General features: G+C 41.8%; 2 protein-coding genes across 2 annotated transcripts in view; both read right to left on the reverse strand.

The window, feature by feature from the left end:
* Positions 1-11,360: 11,360 nt before the first annotated feature.
* mafaa (MAF bZIP transcription factor Aa) lies at positions 11,361-12,368 on the reverse strand. The gene has a single exon (XM_072683018.1). It carries the CDS (start codon positions 12,366-12,368, stop codon positions 11,361-11,363), a length of 1,008 nt encoding a protein of 335 aa, XP_072539119.1.
* Positions 12,369-24,170: 11,802 nt separating this feature from the next.
* Positions 24,171-27,096, reverse strand: part of zc3h3 (zinc finger CCCH-type containing 3) — a 69,937-nt gene continuing 67,011 nt past the window's right edge. Inside the window, exon 12 of the mRNA XM_072684295.1 lies at positions 24,171-24,786. Within this exon, the coding sequence (XP_072540396.1) occupies positions 24,755-24,786 (32 nt within the window). The 3' untranslated portion in view covers positions 24,171-24,754. The remainder of the gene's footprint in view (positions 24,787-27,096) is intronic.

Here is a 27,096-nt window from a genome sequence, read left to right on the forward strand (position 1 = left end):
TCGTGCCACTGAGGACACTCCTTCCCACTCAACCACTGCATTACTTTTATTTTCATTATGGAGTTCAGCAGCTGCACCGCCCTGCAGGATGCACACACACACACACATACACACACACACACAGACACACACACTTCATCTCAACACTACGTACATACATACATACATGTGCAATGAAGCACTGGGAAAACGTGATGCAATCAAGACAGAACAGCACAAAAATACCTATTCTCCTAAACAGGTTTTTACACATGAATGGAAGAAGTCAACAAATCCAGATGTTGCCCAGCTCACCTGGAGCTGCAGTGCTTGCCCACATCGAAAGATCTATGCACACATTACAGTACACCGCATTTACGTTTAGGCAGACTCTTATCCAGATTAACAGTACGATCAGGTTGCAGAGACAGAGTTGCAGCAAGTTTAAAGTTAGGAGTCTTGCCCATGGACTATTCCTGGTGTAGTAAAGTAACGTTCTTGTTCAGGCAGGAATTCAAACCCCAGTTTGCTGCAAGAAGGGTAGTGGTGTTACTCACTATGCCAGAGGGTTCCAATGCCAGCCCTGCAGCCTCTACACTATTCACATTTTGCGCTTTCCCTTGACTAGTACATCCGATTATATTCATTAACCAATGAACAAGCTCCTTGTGTGCTGGATCAGGTGTGTTAGAGTAAGATAAACACAAAAATCAGAAAAACAGAATTTCATAAAATGATTTGCCTTTACAGTGCATCATTCATTTACATTTACAGCATTTATCCGACACTCTGATCCGAGTGACTTACGAAAGTGCTTTGCTGTTTGCTCAGAAAACATCCTTTCTTAGCTAGTTTATATAGTCCAGAATTTTAAAGATACCATAAGCTAGAGTCAGTATGGATACCTAGATATGCAATACTCAACATGCTGTTAATAGTATAAGTTCCTTGAGGACCTTTTAGTGGTTCTTCAATTTGAAACTGTGGAGAAATGTCTTAAGGTGCCATGAGGAACATTCAAGAAAAGAGTTTTAGAAGAAAAAGATTCTATGAATGTTCCTCAAAGCTCCTTTAGAGGTTTAAATTTAAGAACCCCTAAAAGTTCCTCAAGGAACTTAGACTTATAACAGTGACGTTGACTGAATGTTAAACTAATCACATGATTACAATAAGTAAGGCTTAAGAAGTGCAAGATAAGTGCTGATGAAAGTACTTTTGAAAGAGATGGGTCTTCAGTCGACATCTGAAGACAGCAAGCAACTCTGCCATTTGGACACCCAGGTTAAGTTCGTTTCACCACTTAGATGATAGGACCTGTCTTCCATGCATCTTTAAGGATGGTGGGTCAAGCCGAGCCGTACTAAGCCTGAAAGGCTCTTGGTACAGATCAGGTTTTTGACCATTGCCATTAAGTATGGAGGGGCTAGACTAGGGCTGGGTGATATGGTTAAAAATATTGTATCACAATATTTAAAGACATTTTCCATGATATACGGTATTTATCACAATACATGTAATCACAGACTAAATACATCAGCAGCAACAGATTTTTAAAAGCTACTATTCAGATACTCTCCCGTACTGAATACAGTGATTTTTGTCAACATCTGCTCCCCTTTATCCTATTAAACCAGTCTAATTACACTGTAATGAAACATGCAGTTGATCAGTGTTTGTTAAGCACTTGTAATACCCTCAATATGCTTATAAAAGCATATTGTGCAATAACAAAATCTATCACAATACGATAAAATGTTGTCATATTGCCCAGCTCTAGGCTTGTCCAGTCTTGGCTTTTCAGGCCAGCTTTAAGGTTTTGAATTGGATGCGGGCAGCTACAGGAAGCCAGTGAAGAGAACACAGCAGAGGGGTTACATGGCTGAAAATGGGAACATTGAAGACAAGTCATGCAGTCACATTCTGGATCAGTTGCAATGGCCTGAGGGTTCAGGATATAAAGACCAGCCAGAAACGTGTTGCAGTAAGCCTTGAAATGATGATAGACTGAGCAAGCACCTGGGTGGCCTCTCTAGCGAAAAAAAAGGTTGAATTCTCAGGATGTTGTAAAGGAGAAATCTGCATGATTGTGTCAGGTTTGCAACATGAGTTGAGAACAAAAGTATATAAAGTATTTGGATTTTAGTTGAATACGACTAATAAACATTTTACAGCATTTTTACTACAGATTATAGTGCATCAACACAGTTTTGTAACTGATAACAGATGTCAAAGACAGTGATGGCAGGACAACTGGGTCAGACCATCTCCAAAACATCAGGCAGGTCTTGTGGAGGTTTCAGGTATGCAGTGGTCAGTACCTACCAAAAAGTGGTCTAAGAAAAGACAACTGGTGGACCGGAACCTATGGCTCATTGATGCAATCCATGGAAGCCCCACCCCACAACTTACAGGACTTAAAGGATCTGCCGCTAATGTCTTAGACCTGTTGTGGCGTCACACAGGGGACCTACTCAGTACTAATGTTATGGCTGATTGTTGTAGACAACAATCCTCTTAACTTACATATCCTGAGGTCTATTAGCTCATGGGTCTATGTGCACATTGCACTTTGAACTAGTTGCTTTGAATACTTGAACAATAGGCTGCAAATGCTAATTCTCTTGCAATGTAATATAACATCTGCAAAATTGTAGCTAACTTGCACAGCTGACATAATTACCTCTGCCCATTCGCACATGTTGCCACGCAAAATATTGTATCTCCATGTTTACCATTTCTAGCTGTTTGACATAATGTGAATATGCATATTTACATTGTGTTACAATTTCAGGATGAATGGACCAATAGATTGCTACTGCATATAAAATCTTTTTATATTGACTTCCATTGAAAGTTTTTCCTTCTCCTGTAAAGTTGTCATTTTCGAGATACAAGGTTTTTTGTGTGACAGCAATGATATACAGTAAAACCTGTGCTGCAGAATTGCCAGAACTGCATTATTAGTTCATTCTTACAGCATTTACCAGACACTCTTATCCGTGTGACTTGCAAAAGTGCTTTGCTGTTTCCTCAAAAGATTTCCTTAGCTAATTTGTGTAGTCTAAAATTTAGTATGGATACCTAGATATGCAATACTAAGAATCTTTGTTTTTTTGTGTCTGCATCAGAGAAATGCAGCCAAATAGTGTTTAATTATACTGAGCAACCATGTATTAATAATTTGACAATAAAGATGAACTGAATCACATAAGCTAACAAATTTATCTGAAGAATGTTTTATACTTGTCAATAAGTGGCACAAATGATCATTCTCACTAGTTCTCAATGAGCATCTTGCTGCTGACCAGCAGTCCCTTACAGCCGTGCAGAGAAGGGAAGGGAAAGCTGTAGTGTAAGGGACAAAGCGATCCCAGTGAGTCAGCAAAATCATGACCTCTCTCTGGAGGTTACTGGAGGTCAGCACCCCTGAAAAACAAGACGGACCGCAGAGTGCACTCGTGCACGGCTCCTTACAACACTGCAGTGATCCCTCAGTCCAAATCATTACCCTCATGTGTTCTTTTCAAAGCCTTCACTTACATCCTAAGGTTTATTGTCCCGTAATGACATGGAAAACAGTTACTGCAGCATGCACACTGACGAGGCTTTTCTTAAGTTATAGAAGTGAGGAATGGATGTCCTGAAAGACTATTTAAAGAGTTAAGCTGCCAGCATGGAAGCACATTGGAAAGAATCCCTCCCAGTGAGTAGCTGCACTGAAAGCTAAAGTCATAGGCCACAAAGATGGTTAATGCATAGACTTTTAACAGCACTTACCTTGTTTTTCAAGGGTTGATTTTTCCAGCCTTATGACAACAGATCCATTGCTGGCAACTGTGTCCATGTAGGTTATGCACTTTTATCAGAGCAGTTAAACAGAAAAAGAAGAGGGGGGGAGGGGGGGGTGCCCTGTTTACTGCAAGGATCGACACACACATAATTGTGCGCCCCCCCAAACATACACCCCCACCTATCCGTTTACCCACAACCCAACGGGAATTCCGCTTGTGCACTGCCGGGTGATGACGTGCTGTCCAGGTGACATTTGATTGACAGGAGCCCTTTTGCAAACTCTAATTGGTGCAGCTAAAGCGCCTCTAACATTACACCCCCCTACGACTATAATCAGCTCCCGTTCTGCATTAGTGTTCCGTTTGTTCGTCTGTTTGTTTATTTATTTGTTTATTTTAGGTCTCGCTTGAACAATAAACGAAAACAACAACAAAAAAATCGCTGCTCTTGCAAATTCCCCCCCCCCCCCTCCTTCCCCCTTGCGATTGCATGTTTGCGCTTTGTCTATTCAGCACGGCGCGCGCGTGCGTCGGTGACAGGCGGCTGCGCGCACCAGCGGGAAATTGCTTTTTTTTTTTTATCGTGCAGTGGTGTAGTGCTGGTGTTTGGAGGAAGGGGGGGGGGGGGACCTGGGTCACTTCTTCAATCCTGAAAGCAGCCTGCATCATTATGAGCCGCTCCTGGACGTTAATAGAGCTTCATAGGCGATTCATCAAAGTGTCCGTTTGTTTTGGGGGGGGGGGGGTTAGGGGGACATGTTTGGACACTGGAGCTTGTGAGTCTGCTGTCCAGGTGTGTGACTGGACTCACTAGGCCTTATATGTAAAGCAATGCTAGCAATAGTTCTCTGATGCAAACAACCACGTGTTTCTATAAATGATGCGTTCGGCAGCGAGCACCAATATTATCCATTATACAATATGAACCACTATTATAATATTATATATTTGTTTAAAAACTAATACACATAAATCAGAAATCTAACCTCTCAGTAAGGAAACTTATTCTAACCGTAAAAACTGGTAAAATATTGTTTTCAAAATCATGTTACAATTGTTGGTGCCCCTCTTTATTCTTCTGAACAAATTCTAATTGATTATTCATATTCTAATTGATTCATATTTTTGCATGGTTTTACCAGCACAATCCTTAGATATTGTGAAGCAATGTCCTGCACCCTTAACTTCAGCTCTTATTATAAGAAAGATCAGAGAGGACACAACTGAAATGAGACAAGGTCACTGACCTTCATCAGTGCAGGACTGCTTCATGGCATGTGCTGTAGTAGGCCTTCAACTTCTTTGGTTGGCCTTCAAGAGTCTCTGAGCTCACAGAACAAGAGCATTTCAACCACATGCATCTCTCGAAGGATGTGAGGTGGAAAAAAAAACACGTCGTGTGAGATGCAGTGAAATGACTGGGTATAAAATTGTGTTTGGATTTTTATGAGTGATCCTACGGGCCTGCTGGGTTGGAGTGGAGCCTCTGCGTAATGGTTTATGTAAGTATGCAGACGCAGTACACTACTTGGAACGTGCCCTGTGCGTGTGTGTGTGTGTGTGTGTGTATTGTGCATTTTGTGTGTGTGTGTGTGTGTGTGTGTGTCTGCCTCTCCAGTAAACCGAGCCGTAGAGACGCTGACTACAGGGGAATCTCATCAGCAGTGCAGCTCAGACGCCAAAGAGCACACAGGCTCTTCCTCTCCCTCTCTCGTTTTCCATCCCTTGCTCTTCCTTTTCTCTCAGCCTTCTCTCCAAGTGCACCTTGGACTGCCACTGCAACTGAAGATCACACAGAGCACGCTCTGTGAAAAGGCAAACCCATTAACACACTTAACCCTAGGCTTATTATTCACTTCTTAATTTCAAGGCTGATTACTGGAGGTACATGTTAACTAATATGCCTTTAATAGATCAGGTATGTATTAAAAATAAACAAAAACAACAAATTCAAGTAAAGGCCGACAGAAAAGTCTGGGAAAACAGTGAGTGTGAAAATCATACTTAACATTTCTGAGCAGTATAGGACAATGTATTGTGTTCTATCCATCCATCTATTTAGGCATCAATCTATTTAGGCCTGTATATAATATAAATACATCCTAATATCACACATCAAACACAAGCAAAAGATACAGTGATGCTTTTTGTACACTTATACAGACTGTAAAGCTCAATTCTAAGCACACACAGATGCACACACACTGCATTTGAGTCAGGTACTGTGGAGGGCTGAGATGTCTGTCTAACACACACACAAACATACACTGGTTCTTCTGACTCAGCAAAAATGTGTGTGTGTATATGTGTGTGTTGCTGGTGGGGGGGGGGTGGCATCTTCTATACTGAGACAGAGCATCGGGATGGAACACCGTTTTGACTGAAAAGTAAGAGACATCATCTACATTGCCACCCCTGGCTCTGACAAAACACAGCATGGCCTGGTTGAGTAACACTGACAAATGTCTTGCTGATGAACTCTCTCAGTTAGACACACAGACCAGTAATCACTTAGTTTGCCAGTGCACACACCAATGACCAATGCCAAACACAAAGGCCCTCTGTGCTGTGTTTGCAGCTCCTGTTTTCCCCCATCAAAGAAAATACATGTAGACAAGCACTGATGATATTTTGAAATCCCTTCATTTCAAGGAGAAACAAGAGTCCTTACATTCGGATACGCTCTGATTTTCATGCCAGTCCCCCTCGTTTATGTCAGCAGCTCTAGCACTGTCAAAAATCAACACAAAATAAGCACAAAAAGCAGCAGTCATTATTTCATCATATAATGACTTCATTCCTCAAATGCTGCCCATTCCTTAATGCCTGTTTCCTATTGCTGTCTAAGGCCCAGTACTACACACAGCACCATCATTTGCACTAATGCTCCACAATAGCCAGATGATACATTTAAATTACAGTCAGATCATCCAGATACCAGCATTTTCCAATGGTGTAATCACAAGTGAACGGTGTTAACAGGGAGTCCTAATAATATCCAAACCAGTGGAGATCAGTAACGCAGGAGTGTTGCACTCAGAGATCCCGCAGCTTGACTCAAACCAGTGTGGACACTTAAAGCCACTGAAAGCCAAGGAGCCTCTTCAACAGTCCACCCTCACTTTCACCCCCCCTCCCTCGCTTTTCCCTTCTCACACCACAAACACTTAAACACACATGTACACACACACACGTTCATCAGCGAGCCCTTAAAACAGCAGTAAAACGCTGTGGAGACACTTGTTTTCTTCTCCATACAAATATTGTATGGATACGTGCTTCAGCTAACACAGACACACACACACACACACACACACACACACACACACACACACACACACACATGCATACTGGCTTTCTTTCTTGCACACATATTAACACACACACACATGGATTCTCTCTCTCTCTCTTACACACATATAAACACACACACAAAGAAACAGTTATGAATAAAACATCCCAGCCTGTGGCTGATGAAGCATGAGCTCTAGCCCACGTCTGTAAGACTCTATATCCATCTATTTCATGATCCAAAATACATCATCTTTTCATTCAGTTCAGTTGAACCATTCATACCATTCGAATAAACACAAGACAAATGGTGAGAAAGGGAACAGACAGATGAGAAGGTAACACTGGAACAGGAGGATGTCACTGAACAGAACAACCGCATGTGTACAGCTGGATGCAACAGATCTCATTTAAAGTCTCCATGCGGATCTTTGGCTGTAGGACGAGTGAGCAGAGTGTGTAGAGTGAGCTTCCTCTGTCACTTTAATAAAGCAGGACTTTACCGACTTTCTGACTGCGTGAGATAAAAAGAGCACATGTTCCACTGGTCCAGTTATTTAGAGCTTGGGGGAAAACTTAATTAAATAATTGTAATTATTTTTTTTCGAGGAGCTTTCATTAAAGTCGGCTAGGGAAAATGGCACATCCGTGTACAGAAGTGCATCCATGTTTTATGATCGAATATGAGTTCAAATGAGCTAAATGTGTACAGAGCCTCCTCTCACATGCCGTGAGTCACTGTGCACTACACTCACTATCACTGTGATGAACACACTCCCAGCTGCAGGTAAATGAGACTGAAGCCCATCAGTACCAATTCGCATCATCATCATTGTGAGACAGTCCGCTTTTGCGGCTGTGATCAACCGGTTGAGACTGTTAAACACACACACACGCGCGCGCGCGCATACAAACACACAGTGAGGGAAGGCGACCATTAAATTGTTAATTCCCTTATTTCGATTTTTGTTTTTAAAGAAACTCGTTTGAAACGAATTTATTGGACCTTGGACTTTCCCGTGCTGACAGACAATTATTATGATTATTATTATGATTATTATTATTATTATTATCATTACACCTACTACTAGCATTACTACTATTACTAACCACAACAACGATGATACTACTACTACTACTAATAATAATAATAATAATAATAATAATAATAATAACGAACTAGTTAGGCTATTATTATTATTATTATTATTATTATTACTTTAGTTTCCGATATTTAATAACGACGTACATACCACTCCGATATTTAGAGTCTCACATATTTCATAAGCAGGTTATTATCAATAAATTATAGTCAATTAAAACTACATCATGGCTTTAATCCGCAGATCGGATTTTAGAAATACCACCGGCAGTTAAATCGAGGAATTGTTGTTATTATTATTATTATTATTATTATTATTATTATTGCTATTATCATCATCATCATTATCAAATATACGAAATTAAAGAATTATACCTGAAGCAGACTAATTATATATTATAGCTTATATTTGGACTAACATTAATACTTTTTTAAATTGTAATATTGTTGGCTTATTTTCTATTGGCGGATTTAACCGTTCAAACGTTACGTGAAATGATCTTCCCACAAGCAAATAACTGGATTTCATTTCGACTTTTAACGCCTTTCAGGAACAGAGATGGAGAGCGAAACCGCGTTTGGCAGAACTTTTTATTAAACATTATGAAAACAAGAGTCTGAACAACATTCCAGTCAGAAACATTTGAGCTTAGACGTTTCGACACGTTATGGACATTAAATGTTTCTCGAATAAATATATAGAAATCGTATATACAGTCTTTTTTACACATCCAGCACATGTCTCTCTCAGGAGCTTTGTTAAATGTGACTGAATCACAGAGCCACTGCCTCAGCACTCAGTGGGAAACTTCAGAGAGGCTCCACTGACCACTTCCACTTAAAACCCAAATAAAGCGGGGCTCTACGTGTTCGAGAGACCCCTTAAGAAAAGCCAGAACGACTCGATCGCATGTGGCCAAAAAAAAAACGGGTCATTATATGTCAGCCGAAAGGGCTGATGAGCGTTTGGGGGAGAGCATTAGATTCTCCATAAGCTGCTGAGACCTTACTGGTGTCATATACTGGGGGTCGTTTCTATTGCACATTCTCCTAAAAATGAGCTGAACGCCAGTCAAATGGTCAGAACTAGTATTAAAGTTCCAGCTACGTTGCACACAGTCCTCGCCTATCTGCAATGCAATGCATGGACGCGATTCGCATACTTAACAATGGAGTTGATGAGAGCTTTAGGACGAGCAGTGAGCTTCACGGGTATGTTCAGGTTACACTCAGTTCGACAAGACTGTGGGAAATACAGTCGTTGTTTCGTTTTTCTCCATCACCTTTAAACATTGCTTGACACATTGCTTGCAGAGTGCGGATCGACAAGATTGCTTAGTTTATGTCGAGCCTGGCTGTGATGCACCATCGGTACACTGTAAGAGATGCTGGGGCTATTTTTTAAAACCTGCCACGTCTAACATTAATTCCCACAACAAAAAGAAAAAGAAAAGAGATTTGCTGTTCGTTTGCTGTTTTCGTTTTAAGCACAAACAGAATCACATCGTTAACTGCTTTTGAGTAATTGGATGCATAGAATATAGCAGCGACCGAAGTCCTTGTCCCAGATGAAGTAACTTAGGTACCATTCATCCAATACAAATCAATGTGGGCTTGTTTTTTCCCCCCTCAGTTCTTCTAGTCATAGTGCAGTAGGCTTCTCTTTTATATTGTACATTTATGGATAGGAAGAGAATATCGTTGACCATTTGCATGCTTTTACATACAAACATTGCATTAAGACGTTTTAAATAAACAAGCAAACAAACAAAAAGAGAGAGAGAGAGAGAGAGAGAGAGAAGACTTGGAAAAAAGAGTCATGTAAATTAACACACTAAACTCATCTCTACATATTTACATGTGAGAATAAATAAATTAAATCTGGCTCAGTTCAGTACGTGTGTCGTTATTTTGTTGCTTTGCAAAAAAAACAAACAAACAAAAAAAACAACAAAAACAACAACAACAACAACAGCAACAACGCCTTCATGGAAAGAAGATTGTCTTCCACTCAGGTCAGTCCTGAACGTCTTGTTCTGTTGCAGTTCCTCGCAGCTGAACACACTTTTAAAATAGTTTTTTGTTTTCACTACAGAAAGAGTGAAAGGAGGAGGAAGGAGAGGAGGAGGAAGGTCTGTGGGGAGGCATTAAGGGCCATGCTGCTTTTCATCCAGGTGTGTATGGGGGGCGGGGGAGGGGGGGTGGGGGTGAAGCACCGTACATGTCCCGCATGCAGGGTCGAGGGCGCAATGCTGAAGTTTGCGAGGCGCTCTGGAGTGTCACACGCTTATTCTTGCTTTCTTACATTCACTCACACACTCACATACACACTGTCCGACGAGGAGGAGGAGGAGGAGGAGGAGGGTGTGGAGAAAAACGACCACGTATTGCTATTTCCCGTTTTTGTTTGTAATTGATTTCTTCTTCAGTCCAAAAAAAATAATAATAATAAAAAAGAAATAGAAGAAGAGATACTAATGATAATCATAAAACTGCAGTTCCATAAGTTCCCCCACGACTTTAAGACTCGTGTCGGTCCGTTATAAGACGAGTATATAATTGAAGCGAGTTAAAATGACTGACAGTTCAGTCATGATATGAGGTTGGGTTTGAGTGACTGTTAATAAGACTTTTCGCTGCTGTTTGAGAAAGAACAACAGAAATTGTGCGGTGATGTAATGAATGAACAGAAATAATACAAAATCAGTCAGACTGAGAAAAGCACCCCTGTGCTGATGAAACATGCCCCAATGTTCTCAACTAACTTAGCTAGCAGAAAATGAGCAGACTTTTGGAGCTGTCTGATTGGATGCGATTGGTTGGAGCTGTTTGATTGAGTAGAGTTGATTGACCGGATGGTTGACCGGAGATGCTTGCTGTGATGTGTCTGACTGCTGATCCCATGTTGAAGTTCACAGCTTCTCTAAGAGCGCACTATGTTAAATATGTTAAGACTTCTGACGCAGTGCTCCGTGGTAGTCTAATAGTCTACAGGCGCGCACACGCTCAAGTGACTCACAAACTCAGGCGTGTGCATGCTTGTTTCACTGCGTCTAAAAGGACCGAGAGTGTGAAGTTCACACAGAGAGATTTAAAAACGTAACAATAATGTTGATGAAGATGATGAACACGTTGGCGTGGAGGAGGAAGGAGAAAGAGGAGGAGAAATGAAAAAAAAAGTCAGACACAGATCACTCTCACATGAAGAACTCTTTGCCGTGGTTGCCGGCGGACGGGTCCCGACTGCCTGCGCCGCCGCCGCCGCTCGCGCTGCCGTTGGCGCCTCCGCCGCCGAAGCTCCGACTCGCGAGCTTCTCGTACTTCTCCTTGTAGAGGTCTCGCTCCTTGGCGAGTCGCGCCACGTCCTGCTTCAGCTGCTCCACTTGGTTCTGCAGCGTGCACTTCTCCGTCTCGAGCATGTGCCTCTGCTGCACGCGCTTGTAGCGGCACGACTGCGCGTAGCCGCGGTTCTTCAGCGTGCGCCGCTTCTGCTTGAGCCGGATCACCTCCTCCTTGCTGAAGCCGCGCAGCTGCCGGTTGAGTTCGCGCACCGTCATGCTCACGAGCTGCTCGTCTGAGAAGCGGTCCTCGAGGCGCGCGTGCGCGTGGTGATGGTGCCCGTGGTGGTGGTGGTGGTGATGGTGGCCGTGGTGGTGGCCCGCCGCCGTGCTGAGGTCCTCGCCCACGTACTGCTGTGCGCGGAAGCTCGTGCCGTCGTATGCCTGGTGCGCGTGGTGGTGGTGGTGATGGTGGTGGTGCGCGTTGCCGATGAGCGCCTCCACGGCGTCCTCCGGGGTCAGGTTCAGGGCCTCGGGGCTCACGTGGTGCTGGTAGTTGGGGATCCAGTAGAGGTCCTCCAGCTGAGCCGCCTTGCCGGACGTGACCTGGCCATTGCTGCCGCCGCTGGGGCCGTTGGCGTTGCCGTTGGCGCCGTTGGCGTTACCAGCGACGCCGTTGGCGAGGTTGTGGCCCGGCTGGGCGCCCGGACTCGGGGCGCAGAAGCTGGGCGACGAAGGCACAGAGGAGCACGGCGTGCTGATGGGCGTGGAAGAAAGCGAGCCGGGCGGCAGGCGGTGGCAGTAGCGCTCTGATTCGGGCGGCTCTTTCTTTACCTCAAACTTCATCAGGTCGAAGTCGTTCACGTACTCGATGGCCAGGGGGCTGTTGGGCAGCTCGCCGGCGCTCATGGCGAGATCCGCGGCCATGTCCACGTCAGCGGCAGTCCATGCGATGGCGCGTGCCCTCGGAAGCAAAGGGGGGGAGGGAGGGTGGTGCAGGTGCTAGTGGGCTGGTGGTGTTGCACCGGGACTGCAGTCCTTCTCTGATCAGGATGGCAGTAGTGGTGGGAGGGGAGGGGGCAGTTAGCACACGTGCACGAACACAGAGGGGAAACCCAAGTCTGATTAGTCTTTAAAACAGCTTCTATTTAAAGTGGTGGTGGAGGTGAGTATGTGTAGGGTGGGGTGGGGGGTAAAGGATAAAGCACCCGTGTGCGTGAACTTGTCCACCTGGCAGCTCCTCCTGTTCACAACTTTCTCCGTTAATATCACCGGAAACCTGAAACTTCAGACCGACCTGTCTTGTCCTCGCGTACCCTCAGTTCCGTTACGCGCCGTCTGGAGGAAGCGGCCCTCGGCGTCAGAAAGAAAACAATAAAAAGACAAAAAGGGAAGATTCTTGACTGTGGTTTATCTGATCCGTCCAACTGTTTTAGTCCTTTCTGCACAAAAGCTGTAAGTCAGAGATGTGGAGTTTCATCGGGACAGGAGGCACAGAAAGTTCTCTTCCCTGTACTCGACTGGATATCAGACTTGAGTCAGACTTCTCCTCGAGAGTCCGGTGGAATGATCAGCCGATTCAGAAATGTACCAAGAAGCATAGCAGGAACACACACACACACACACACACACACACACACACACACACACACAAAAAAACAACAACAACAAGCAATCTCGGTAAGTTCCAGCGACGGGACCCCAGTGACAAAGTCTGTCAGCAGATATCCCGCGGTACCTGCGTGCCTTCTCTTCTGTTCTCCGCGCTTTTGTTTCACTTTTTGGAATATAAAACTGTAGATCCTGTAGATCAATGTCTCTGTTTTTCTCTAGTTCTGTTCCTTTCAGAGCTTCAGCTCTGTGCCCCACCGCTACCCTAAGCACTCAAGTAGCCTACTGGCGAAAACAGGCAGCGCTGTGTTGTATTTATACACGCGCAGTTCACGGTGAACCAATAGGAGGAGCCGATGGAAGTAAATTTGCATATTCCTGCAGCAACCTCCCGCTATAGGGCGAACCCGGAGCAGCGCGGGGCAGCTGTTTTGGCGCGTTTTTGCTTTTTCGTTTCCAACCCGTTTTCAGACAAAACCCCACCCCCCTGCACTAGGATTGGATGGTAGTGTACACTGACCAGGGCCATGGCTCCGACACAGACATACGGGATGACCTCATGTGACTGTAGGCAAATAGCCAATCCCTATGCAGGAGCCAAAGCTCCGTCTGAAAACGGGTGGAGGAAAATAAAAAGGAAAAAAAAAAAACACACACGGCGAAAGGGCCACTGCGCGCTCCTTCAAGTTCGCCCTATAGCCGGAGGTTGCTGCAGGAATATGCAAATTGACCCCATCGGCTTTTTCCCATTGGTCTACCGTGTTTAAATACATCAGAGCGCTGCCTTTTCTCGCCCCCTAGCGGCAGTTTTACGAATGAGACTGTCCGCACAAGAGGAGAAGAGTTGTACCTGTTTCAGTGCTCATCTGGAAACAGCATTAAACACTGAAATGTATCATCACTGTAACGTAATGGTAAATTACAGTGATATAGTCCCTCAGAAAAGTATATGGGGAGCGTCAGTCTATACTTTTTTAGTATAAAATAGCAAATCTGATATTTCATGCATTTGCTTGCCTATATAAAGAATACAAGAGGGGCTGTGTCCACTATTACCTGATGCAATATGGAATCCACAGTAACTTTAGAGGACACGATTTTTCTAATTGTCTTGTGACAATAACAGAACCCTGTCCGGTGCTGAACCTCAGAATCAAGACTCTTTTAAGAGATACATACAGAAGGTTATTCATCGCGGAGAGGAACAATTTAACAAAGCAAATAATCATTTAGACGTTGAAATTTAAGATGCCATGGTTATAGAACCGTAACATTTCATTAAGAAGCGCACTATAAGGGGTATATGTCGCTCCTATCCTGCTTGTGTAAAATGCAGTGCAGTTTTGAGCGTCTTTGAAACGGTTAAATAACAGCATTTCATAAGTAATTTGCATTGTTGAGAAGAGATGGAATAAAACTACTTTCTTTTGTAACACAAGAGCAATTATAAATAAAATTGGGATTCGTTTAAAAGACATAATCGATCATTTGTTCATCTACATTATTAACGAGTAAGAGTTGAATCCACGGTGCCTAAAGCAGCGCTTAAAACCGAGTAAAATGCATGCTCTGAGCCACCTCCAGTGACAATGCACCCTTACAGTAAATGGAAACAGAGGGAGAATTAGGACTTTGTAATTTATTATAAACAAGACTTATGAGTTTAATGGCATCTCGTTCCGCGAAGTGCAGGAAGGTTAAGAACAATCCCAGTATTGATGTGGTGCTGATTCCTGCACTGCCCTTTTCACTTCTCACCCGTTACGCCGTTACATCTGGCGATAAAATCAATCCTCATTTCCACCGGAAGAAGAGAGAAAATAAAATCATAATAAAGAGAGCTCTGCGACTGGATGGGTTCATTAGGACGGGAAGCGCCGGATTTCATTCGCAATTAACCCCTAATCGCCTCACGACTCATCTGCTTGGATCGACAAATAATTAAAGCCCCCCTCAGCACCCTGGAGTGAATAGAGGTGAAGATCTAGGGCCAGCACCCCTAGGTCACTGTTTACATGCGTTCTGGCTGGGTATATAGCTTTAACAGCAGACAGTATGTCTGACAGTAATTATAGTGGTGGTTATCCACGCTCTACTATACTACATAGTATCTAAAAAAGCAAAGTGCACTTCCTAATACAAATGCATTCATTAGTGTAGTATGTAAAGTACAGAAGTATGTGGTTTGGGACACAGCCAGGGAAACAGGATACAGGTTTAATTCTACATACATAGCTGATGACCCTAAAAGTGGAGCGACAGAGGCTGGTCGAGGTTGGTTCGTCACACTCAAACGTCTCTATTGCAGACATGGTTCTTTATGAGCACTAAAGCACTGGTGCCCAATCAGGAATCCTGGTCCATGATTACCTCCTACCTTCTGGAAATGTGACTGTTTTCCATGATTCCAAGACCAAAACCAACCATTTAGCTTAACAAGCCTGTCCTTAGTTTAAGTGGGTGTGTTCAAGCAGAACACATAAATGTTTAGGCACTCCAGGACCAGGGCTGGGATCCAGTGTCCTAAACCACTAACAGACTCCTTTTTTAATGGCATCCCACTATGTGCCTCTAAAATGTAAGGTGGTGCTCTAACTGATGTATGTGATGCATCAAGCAAATCACCAACCACTCGATCACTTACAATTAAAATATAAAAAATATATATTTTATAAGTTGTCCACTTCCGCACAGTAACCTACAGCAGATCAGATCTCCTTCATGCCCAAAAATACACATTAGTAAAAACTCTCTACATTTCTACATATTGAGGTATGTAAAAGTCCAAAGTACCCTGTAATGGACTTGCGCCTTGTCCGGAGGCTAGTCCTGCTTTGCGCTCAGGGATTTCTGGTGGGTTCCGGTTCCACTGCAACCCAAGATGAATGAAAAGTACATGATTTAAGTAACAAATTCACAGGAGATACAGGACATGCTTTTTTAATAACACAATGGTAGACATAAACTGTATGGCCAAATGTTTGTAGACACCCCTTCTAATGAATGCATTCAGCTAATTATAATTATAATAATAACTAATTAATAGTTGTACCCATTGTCACTTTACCCTCATTCTGGAGAAACACACTGCTCACACTCAGCATGCTAACACATACAACATGCTGTCTGCACGTAAGTGAATGTCTGAACGTTTGACCACTGCATCAAAAATCTACTTAATTGCCAAAATCATACTTGGCAAACAATATAATAGCATTTATACTAAAACACATTCATCCATCCATCTTCTTATCTGCTTCTTCCTGATCAGGGGGACGCAGTGAGTCCGGAGCTTACCTGGAATCAATGGGTGCAAGGCAGGGACACCCCCCTGGGGAGGGCACCAGCCCATGGCAGGGTAGAAGACACACCCAGGTGGGTGAAGTAAAAAGGTAAAGGTGTGTCCTCCCCATTTTACCCATCTGTGGCAGTGAACACACACACACACACTAGTGAACTAAAGGCAGCGAGTACACACACACACACACAGAAGCAGGTGGGCAGCCAACTCCAGCACCCAGGGTGCAGAGAGGGTGAAGGGCCTTGCTCAAGAGCCCAACAGTGGCAGCCTTCTAAGCCCGGGTATCGAACCCACAACCTTATCATCAATAGCCCGGAGCTCCAACAACTGAGCCACCACTGCCCCAGAAAATTGGGAGTGTGTGATATGTGAACAATCACCAGTAGTCATCCTTAGTCAAAAGCACAGTATAGCATAGTTGTGGGCCATTATTTAATGGTTTAAGAAAATATCCAAATATCCTTTCAAAATATCCACTCCTGTACACCAGCCCTTACATAAATACCAGTTAGCGTTGTAGGTTGTAGGTCTTATCCTTTTATGGTGATATGAATTTGATTAAAACAATCAACAGTAAAATGCAATAACTGAACTGATTGGCAGGAGAAAAACCTTTGAGGTGTGTAACAGTACTTTAAGGGGTAAAATGTATTTATGAGTACACAGTTTTGATAATAATCCAAAATAATACTTCAGTATGGAAAGAAATCCAATTGCTAAAGTCAATCCCTACCTAACCAGGCCAGTATTTCACTATTACATAGTTCTTAAGCTGCTTTACAGAGATCCGGGTGCAAGCCTCTTTTTTAGTAAACCAGTGGCGACAGTTAAAAGGAAAAACTCCCCCAGAACAAGATGAAGAAACCAAGGAACCAAGACTCAAAAGAGGAACCCATTCTGTCTGTTTGGACAGCGCAAAAGACAACAGAACAGCAGTAAAACAAACTGTAAGATAAGAGTGAGATCATGAAGAAGTATGGTTAATGTGAAAGCAAGCCATGTGTTATGTAGATAGGAATGAGTGCAGGACACATGCCTAGTAATAAGATAGATGGGAAACTACTGCTATCAGAGGAGAAGCTGTTGTTTTAGTTACATGTGATATGACAGGGTGTTTTGGAGCAGGGTTCAGTGACTCAATGTTCCAGTAAATCTAGTCCTTTAGATCAGGTGACTCACTTCTGTGGATTAGATACTAATTCACTATGTACAGAATGAGGACTTGATTTGGGACTGAGTCAAAGCTGACATGGGGTTCCCACCTCCTATCATCTACCACAGGGATATTTAACCATGCTAGAGATATCATAGTTATGGACGTTCCTTAAAATCCTCTAAAATGAGGATGTCTAGGTAACTAACTCACACATCCTTCTGCACTGGACAGCTTGGTTACAATGCAAGGTTGAGGAAAGCACAAACAATGCATAGGTGAAGCCCATAGGACAGACGATCGAATTTCACTCTGCATGCTGAGAATATTTATTAAAAATAACCCCATTTTCTAATTTTGCTGAATTTTTCATGAGAAACATTTTTTTCCAACAGATTTTTTAAAGCTTACAAATGCCAGCTGACAATGGATGGTTGCATAATGTAACTGATGCAAGCCACAAGTAAACTGAGGCCTCTATTTGCAGCAGGGGGCCTAAAAGCAGTGAGGGCTCGAGGCCTCTTCTAACCTGACGCGGCAGAGTAAGATATCCTAGCCGAGCTCGCAACAGTAAAATACAGACCCTCTCAAGACTCGAATCTGCCTACGAAGGAGGAAAAGGGGAGAAAAAATATGAGATGAAGGGACAAATCATATCAAGGTATTTGAGGTGCGCTAAGTCATTATAGGGGGTTTTTATCAAATAAGCAAGAGTGGACCCCAAAGTCCAAGCTAAGCAGTCCGCTTTAAAAATGCCACATTTAAGAAGATCTGCCGTGGTCCATTCAGCGAGCCGAGGCAGGGTGGGTGTGGACGTGGCCGAGGGCTTGAGACATAAATTTTGAAGTCAGGGCTTTCATTGTGCCTTTGCATATTGGGAGTTAGCTGCTGGTGCAGTTCTCGCGATTTAAGCGAAATGGACATCAGCACGTCCAAGGTGGAGAATAAGAGAGCGATAGAGTGAAAGAGAGAAGGGCGGCGGGTGGTGGTGGTGGGGAGAGGGAAGCCTGGGCCGGCCGTTAGGGGGGAAATCGCTGTGGCGGATTTAGTCCGGTTAACCCCCTTTTAACCAAAGGGAAAGATGTGAGGTGAGGTGCTGGAGGTTATCAAAGGCAGGTTTGGAAAAGCAAGCATTTGTAGGCCTTCAAAGCTTATTAAGCAGCTCAGCTCAGAGATTCAGCAGTAATTGTACATGTTTGCTCACACATTAACAACTTATTTGAAGTTCACAGCAAAAAAAGTAAGTAAAAATGGAAATCAACCATTTGCACTGCCAGTTATTAACAAGTTTTGGGCATTTGGGAGTATTATAGCTTCAGAATATTATTATAGAAAATGCAGAAAAGGATGTTGCATGGAATTAGACAGGCGACTAAAAAGAACGATCCGTTTTATATTATTATCGACACATAAGATGTTATTTTACTATTCAAATGGGATGTTTTAGGCATGTGAGAGTGGTGTTAGTGTTACCTTTCAATGTACATTGGATCATTTCTGTTCTTTAAAGAAAAATAGAAGTTTGCCATTTAGAGATACATAAACAAGGCCACTTTAGTTTATTTTAGTTCATTGTAATGTTAAGAATATTAGCATTAAATTGCATAGAAATAAATCCTTTTAATTAATTGAATAATTATTTATTTCTTATATATTAGTTTTTAGAATTGGAGGCAGGGTTTTGGGTGTTCTCAAAGGAATGATCCACCACTGATTTCAGAGAATGCAGCTTCATTGCTCAGTAGCCCAAAGCTTTACAGTGATTGCTTCATACTGCTCTAGTTGGAACTTGGCATTAGGCATGGTGTAGCATTCCCCATTCAATTGATGGCTTGAGACATGACTGATAGTGGGTGTATGTACTGCTCACAACTTTTGAAAACCAACATGATTAGGCAACAATAAACCACCGTAAGAGCTGTAAAACGAATTGAGGTATTTATCATTATCATCATCTCATTTACTAATACATGAAGTCTACTGTCCAAATAAAATGCTTTATTTGCTACTTATTTAAAATAGTGCACTTAACCTTGTACTAAAGCAGAATGAAGTTCTTAAAGCTCATTAGTTAGCAATTAGCTGCATGTAACATATCACTGTGTAACACTTCATTTAATTTACACAGAAACACTGCTAGAACTGAGCATAAACAAGTCATAGTAGTAGACATAGACGTAAATTACACACCTTTTGCCTCATTGTTTTGGAGCTTAAGCCATGTGAAAATACATAACAAGCTTTTACATATTCTTAAAAATTCTAATGCAACCCAAGTAACAACATATGAAAAAAACAAACACAACAATAATAAATCAAATAAAATAAATTGTTACGGGTTTGGGGTTATTTACACATAGTAATCTTAGGCTCTTGTGAGGTCGTTCTAGAGCACAGGTCTTCAATTCTGTACTTTGAATCCAGTTTCCAGTCCTGGATTTAGTAATCCTTGGCAGGTGTGACACTATGTGGCCAATCAGTGACTTGAACTGTTCCCTTAACTTTCAGTGAAAACCAAATCCAGGACTGGGAAAATGGATTCAGAGACCAGATTTGCATACCTGGAGCTCTAGAGCATCCGATTCTATTGCCAGTGCTAAATGAAGATTATGCAAGTTATGTACACTATGTAGCAATTGCATCAGAAATTGGTGCACTTTAAAAGAAATAGACTGTCTGGATACTTTTGGACACTTAGTGGAGATAGTGGACTATTTCATAACAGTTTGCAAAAATAATGGAAATGGTAAAACAGAAAAAAACAGTTAAAATCAAACGAAATCACCCAAGGAATAAAAAAAAAGTAGGGAGTGAAGAAGAAAAAAAAGGAAAAAGGATGAGTGTGAGACTAATGAATAACTACTTGCAGAGAAAGTATGATCTTTATTGATGGGGCAGAGTCTGCTGAGTTGTAATAAGTTTGTCTTTTTTATGCCTCTGCAATCTATCGAGGTGGAGAAAAATTACATTTGACCTTTCATTCTTTCCCTTTTTTTCCATTCAAGTCAGATTGTTCAAAGAAGAGAAGAGGAATAGATGTTGTCTCCCCCCCCACACACACACCCCACTCCTCTTTGCTCTCCCTCTGTTTCGTGTTCGCTTTTACTAAAAATTGAAATATTGATCTTAATTAGAGTTTGCCGAGCTCAGCAGCTCGTTGAGCTTGGAGACAAGCAGCAGCAGACATCTGTCTCGTGCACTTCCATCCCCACCGTCAGAGCCAGAGAAGGAGGGAGAGCAGGGGAGGGAGAGGAAAGAAAGAGTGATTGCTGTGTATCTCTGTCCTGTTGGGAGAATGTGCTTTTTTGTGTTGGCAACAAAGTGGTAACTCTTCAGTGCTTGTAGAGTGTGATAGATAAAGTATACTTCCCTCTGCTAATATATCAATTAAGAAGTTTTAGAAGTAGTTACCCTTTCTGTAGCAGCATGCACTTAAACACATAGAGCAAAAGGTATCATTGAAAATGTATATTCTCCCTAAATGGATACAAAAATATGAGAGTATGCGTCTCTCTGGCGTCCTTAGGTGACAAAGGCAAAGACTTTTTTTACCTTTACGTACATAAACCTTTAGTGCTAGAACCATATTTAATATGTTCTACATATAACTACCTACAATAGGTTGTCCTTTATTTGAGGTATTTGAAGAACCACTTGACCTGGAAAAAAACATTTAAGCATTCAGATACACTGTATAGACAAAAGTATTGAGACACATTTACATTGACATTGGCACATGCTCATTCATTGTATTTTTAATCAAGGTTATTTAAAAATGAGTCTATTTATTGGGGTATCTGTCTCTACTGTCCAGCAAAGACTTTCTACTAGATTTTGGAGCATTGCTGCAAGTATATGATTGCAATGGATGGTGGAAAGGATGTTGGATGATCACCAACCCAGCACATCCCCAACTCCCAAACTCATCCCAAAAATATTGGATTGAGCACCATCCATCATTCCAGAGAACACAGGTCCACTGCTCCACAGTTCAATACTGGGAAGGGGGCTTCATACCCCTCTAGCCCACATCTGACTTTAGGCACGGTGTCAATAGGTTCATGCTTATCACCAGAGACTAGACAAGCTGTGTCTGTGCGTGTGCATTTGCTTAAAGTCACTAAATGCATTCTTTAGAAGAGTTGTCCACAATCATTTGGACATATTGTGTATCATGGCTCTCTAGGGACCACTGCCTTTACTAAAGAACCTTGAAGGCTACCCTCACCAGCTTTTAAAGGTGTATTAATAACATGCTGTAAAAAGACCCATTCATGATGTGTGTTGATTTAGCAATCTCTTAGCAGTATTTATCCTTTTTTCATCTAAACAGAAGGTTGTTTTTGTTACTGTGTCATTAAGATTTACCATTTGTGAATGAATGTCTTTATGGTAATCCTTTAAACAGCAGTCCAGACTAAAACTCTCTGTATAATGGGAATGGATGGAGCTGGCTGAAGCTGCTGTGGGCTGAACAGGTAACTATCAATAAAGGTGGAAAGGAGAGCTCTACGCATTGCATCTAATTCTTCAAAAACCAGGCAAATTCAGTTTTCCACGATATGGGCCCTTTTATCTTTTGAGAGCCTTCCAATGAAATATGACTATTAGACCGGTCTAATCTTTTTCGTTGGCCGTCCTGTCACAGCTACTCCTTCATCCCATTCAAGAAGTGAGATCTGTGGTTGATCTTTAAAGAAAACCCCTCCGATTAAATCACTCTAAAGGCCAGCTGTCGAACATGCGGTCACTGTGCACTGCTTGTGTGTGTGATGCATCATGGCTTGATCTGCTCTTTGTTGAAACACACCTGTCACAAACACACCATCAACTTCCATATAAAGCATTCCTCTACATGACACACAACTGGAGGAGAGATGGATAGAGTGAGGAAAGTGAAATAGAGAGGGGTGCAGAATTTTCTTTCGCTCTATTCCTCTGTGTCAGCTTCTGTGTGTGTGTGTGTGTGTGTGTGTGTGTGTGTGTGTGTGTGTGTGTGTGTGTGTGTACAGTACATCAGGCCGACAGCCTTTATCTCGTTAACAGGGAGGCAGGCCTGTCAGGGTGTGTGAGTGTGTGGTGCTCCGAAGCGAAGCCCTCACCACGCTGTATTAATGCCCCCTGTCGTTGCCGGCGGCAGCGGTTAACCAGGTTTCCCGTAGCGACCAGTGGTCGTTTGTCATGGAGCGCAAGGCCTTGGTTAAACAGAGTATTAATAGTCTAAATATCAGCGGCTGGTGCACAGTGAGGGGGAAGCAAAGGATTACACACCAGACATCATCCAGCATCCACCTCTCTATCACTCAACACACTAATTACATTAACAGAGAGAGAGAGAGAGAGAGAGAGAGAGAGAGAGAGAGAGAGAGAGAGAGAGAGAGAGAGAGAGAATATATATTTATCAGTATGTGCAGCTGCTTTCTTTCGCAAGTAAACCTCAGTAGAGAAGGCAGGAAAAAGTGACACTATCAGAAATGAGGAGTGATGGATTTGGAGAGGCTGCACTACAGCAGCAGCAGAGGGAGAGAGAAGCAGAGAGCTGAGGATGGATGAGAAGGATCACATGCTTTCACTCATTCTCAAAGTCCAACAAAAGAGACTTAGAGATGTTTCACTCATAGTTTACTGAACATCTGCATGGATTAACAGCTCTCTTCATATTTACAACCCCCTACATTGTGCCTTTTTGTCATTTTACGCACCAATTGACAATATACACAATTCCAGCAATGCATTATTTGTAGCTAACAGAATATTTGACTAGTCCTGGACAAGACAGCGTTCTGAATGGGGATTCTTCATAAAAAAATAAAAAAAACAATAAATAAAAATTGTCACGGACTAGACTTAATCCCTGTCTGGGACATCAATCTATAATGTCTGTTCCATGTTCCAGAATTTGTGTGAGAGTTCAGAGAATATATTGATTAAATATAAAATGAAAGTACTGCGATATCATGTCCTGCCATAGTGTGTCAATTCTCAAAAATATAATACAGATTTGCAATTAATATTTTACACGTAAAGATTCATGGCAGACAGCAGGCAGTGGTTTATTTTGTGTTGTGTTTAAACCCTGACCACTAGATAGCAGTGTTGTCTTCAGATCCTACTGTTCTGAATTTGAAAAGTTTTCTTTTACTTAGATTTTATGCATGTGAAGGCGTGCTTTAATACTATGACAGTTTTTCTCAAATTGAATAATAAAGTGATACAGGGTGAAACATATTTTACAATATAACTCCTGTACTGTAAAACATAGCGCATTGCCAGCTGCCTGCCATACAGAGCCCGATATTACGTGCCATCTCCAAATGACACACTGGCTGTTGTTGCTGCTGTGCCTTTAAAACTGATATATTTAAATGACCTCTGTTCCCTAAATCTGGGCTTTGATCAAAAAGCAGTTCGGTCTAGAACATACAGAATAAACTTCAAAAAGTTTGCCAAATTTGTACCAAATCTTACGCGATTCCTTTCATATAACTGGATCGTTTGAAAAGCTAAGCAATTACAATATGTTGCATTGTCTACTACAATAACTCTGATAGAGGTTGTGGCATAACACTCATGATGAATTCAAAACATGCTGTTTTTGCAGCTTAATTTCATGACAAGGACTGTTTCATATGTTTTGTCTAATTACTTAAAAATAAACCAGACAGACAATCAAAACAGCTTTAATTCATTGTTTCAAATACAAATATCCACAAACTTAAATACTGCCTGATAACATGCCATGTTTTATGATAAAAACTCAAATTAAGATTGCTTTAAAAGTGACACATGCAGAGAAGAGAGTCCCTGAGATCAACTAGCTCAAAAGGGCACCTGTGTGTGATAAACACAAATGAGATATAGCTGTCAACACTGATTTACATTCAAAAAGATAGAAAGCCTAGTGATATGGCAGACAATGCTAGAAACACGTGATTCAGCATAAAGATACATTTTTGAAACTCTGGATGCAGACCAGAGGCTGCTGTCACTCAAACAAATGGTAAATTACGATTTGCTGTTCTTTATTATGTTAATGCGCTTGCAATACCACACTGCTTTCTGGGTAAATTAAAAAATCTGGTCTACTCTATGTTTAGGCAGACAGACATTCTTTACTCTATCGTCTTGGGATAATTTTTCTGAAAAATATACTTATTGAATCCTGAACATGCAGCAGTTGAGCCAGGGAACTCCTGCTGTTCTAGCCATCAGCTGTGTGTTGAAAAGGCCACATAGTTCTGGAAATTTCTAGAAGCGAGGCTTGATGTGCAGTTTCTTCCCTACAGCGCAAGAAGCAGAAAAAGGGCAACATGTCAAAGAAGAGTATATGTGTACGTCATGAAGGAAAACAAGAGACACTTTAAAATCTTTATGGAATCCCTGCTTTTAAATAATTTCTCTTTTTGCACAGTACTACATGTTAAGCACTACTGTTCTATATATTTGGAATAATAAGATATGTATCATGGATATGCCAGTATATCCATTTTTCACCATTTGACATTTGAGATCTGAATCTGGCAGTTCTTTATAGTGTGTCAAATATAACTGCTTTTTTCCTTCTTTTGAAATCTAAATGACGCTCCTAATAGTTATGTACAGTTCCTTTATGCTCATTTCCCCATTCTGGCAGCAAAGTGGCACTGGTTCAGTTAAGGCTTGTGCCAAATGTGCTGTTGCAATATGAAACTGAGCAGGGACAAGTAGTAAAACATCCATAGAACAAATGTAAGAAACAAGTGGCACAAACCAGAGTAATGAAAGGAGGCAGTGTAATAAAATCCCTGTTTGCAATGACACACGAGTGAGAACAGCAACGTGTGACTGCTCCAGACTGAGTGAGTGCAATGACTCCAGAGAGAGGGGTGAGAAGAAAGCAGAGTGAGGAAGCAGAACAGAGAAAGCAACAAAAGTGAGAGAGAGATAGAGAAAGAGAGGTGAAAGAGAAAGAAGGAAAATCTGGAAGAAACTGAAGTCAAAAACAACTTTTTTTCTTTCTTTTTTTTTGGAAAAATAAAAAATACATCATTGCTCTCGTGTAAAACAAGAAAAGAAAAAAAAAAACCTTAACTTGTCAAGGAAAAAAAAATCTTGGGTTGTTTTAAAGCATTTCTATTGATCCACATCAAAACTGTGACACGATGTAAAGAACAACTGCCACATTTACACTGTCAAAGAGTGAAAATTACTATTGTTTACTACAGAAATCTGATTTAACACATTAAAAAAAAAAATCGATTAGATCACAGAACATACTGCTGCCCTGATATCAAAACCTCCTCTCATTTACACCATAACATTTCATGATAAAATGACCTGAAACAACATTTATCTTTATGTTTTGGAGTTTCAGAGACGCAGATTTTTGTTACAAGAGCTGAGGCATGCTGTGTCTTTTGCCTGACAAAATTCCATTTTTACTATTCCACCCAAATAAAGCATTAATCATATGAAATTACAGAGAGGGAGGGAGCACATTAAAGACTGAGAGTGCGAGAGCAAGCGAGAGTGAGAGCGAGAGACAGGCTGTGACGCATTAGGTCTAAGCTAATCTATCCAAAGTTGAGGGCAGTTCATCTGGCTCACTTTAATGAAGCACAGAGGTGGATTGGGCACTCATTACTAACACTTAACGGTTCTCTCTCTGGTGTGGATGTGTGCGTGTGCAGTTACATCAGGGAGAGGTCACTGGTAAGTAGACACAGATTATTCACCACAGTCACCTGGGCTGTTACTGTTTTTGTGGAGTACAACCTTTGTAAGAGTGGTTGAATGTGACTGTAGAGGCGGAGTATGTTTTTCTCCTGTTTAATATGGACACACAAATCCCTCCCACTAGGGCACTGGGGAATGGCAAAAATGAGCATTGGAGAAAGTGAATGTGTGTAACCTAAGCTTCTAGAGTACTCCACTGCAGCTGCTGATGGCAAAAGATGGAAAATGGAAAGCATTGTCCACTGACAACTGCAATATTCATTCACTGTAAAGCTCAATGTTCAGAGTGTAACTTGGTGTCCTCTGTGTGCCTTTAATGGGCATTACTGCCCAGCCGGCAGCAGTAAGAATGTTCTCAGGAGGTAAATAAAAGAGTTTAGCTTGTGCAGTGTAGAGCAATTTTACAGTGGAGCATGAAAACAGAACATAATATCTGAAATATATCTTTATTAAACAATCACTGAAATGCTGTTTTAGCAACAGGAGAACCTGTCTGCAGTGTTTTAAAGGAACTGGGAAGTGAATGGTCAGGAAGGGAAGATATTAAAAAGCACTATAATACTTTTAGGATTTAATATAAACTACATAAATCAGTCCAGAATGTCTAATTAAAGAGACTGTTACAAAAAAACAGTGATTTTACTTCAGTATTAATCAGCAGCTAAACTTTTTTAGATACACAAAGATCAAACTGGATCAGTATCAGCTGCATTAAGAGACATGGATCAGATCGGGGGCAAAAAAAAAACAAAAAAAAAAAAACTAATCTGGACATCCCCAATGGTAACTGTAGTCTTAATGTATTTCCACCCAACTACCTTTATTAGTAAGATAACATTAGAATAGAATCCCCCGTTCACATCATAACCAGCAAG

Source organism: Salminus brasiliensis, chromosome 7 (genome assembly GCF_030463535.1).
Source record: "Salminus brasiliensis chromosome 7, fSalBra1.hap2, whole genome shotgun sequence".
In the NCBI taxonomy this organism is placed as follows: Eukaryota; Metazoa; Chordata; class Actinopteri; order Characiformes; family Bryconidae; genus Salminus; species Salminus brasiliensis.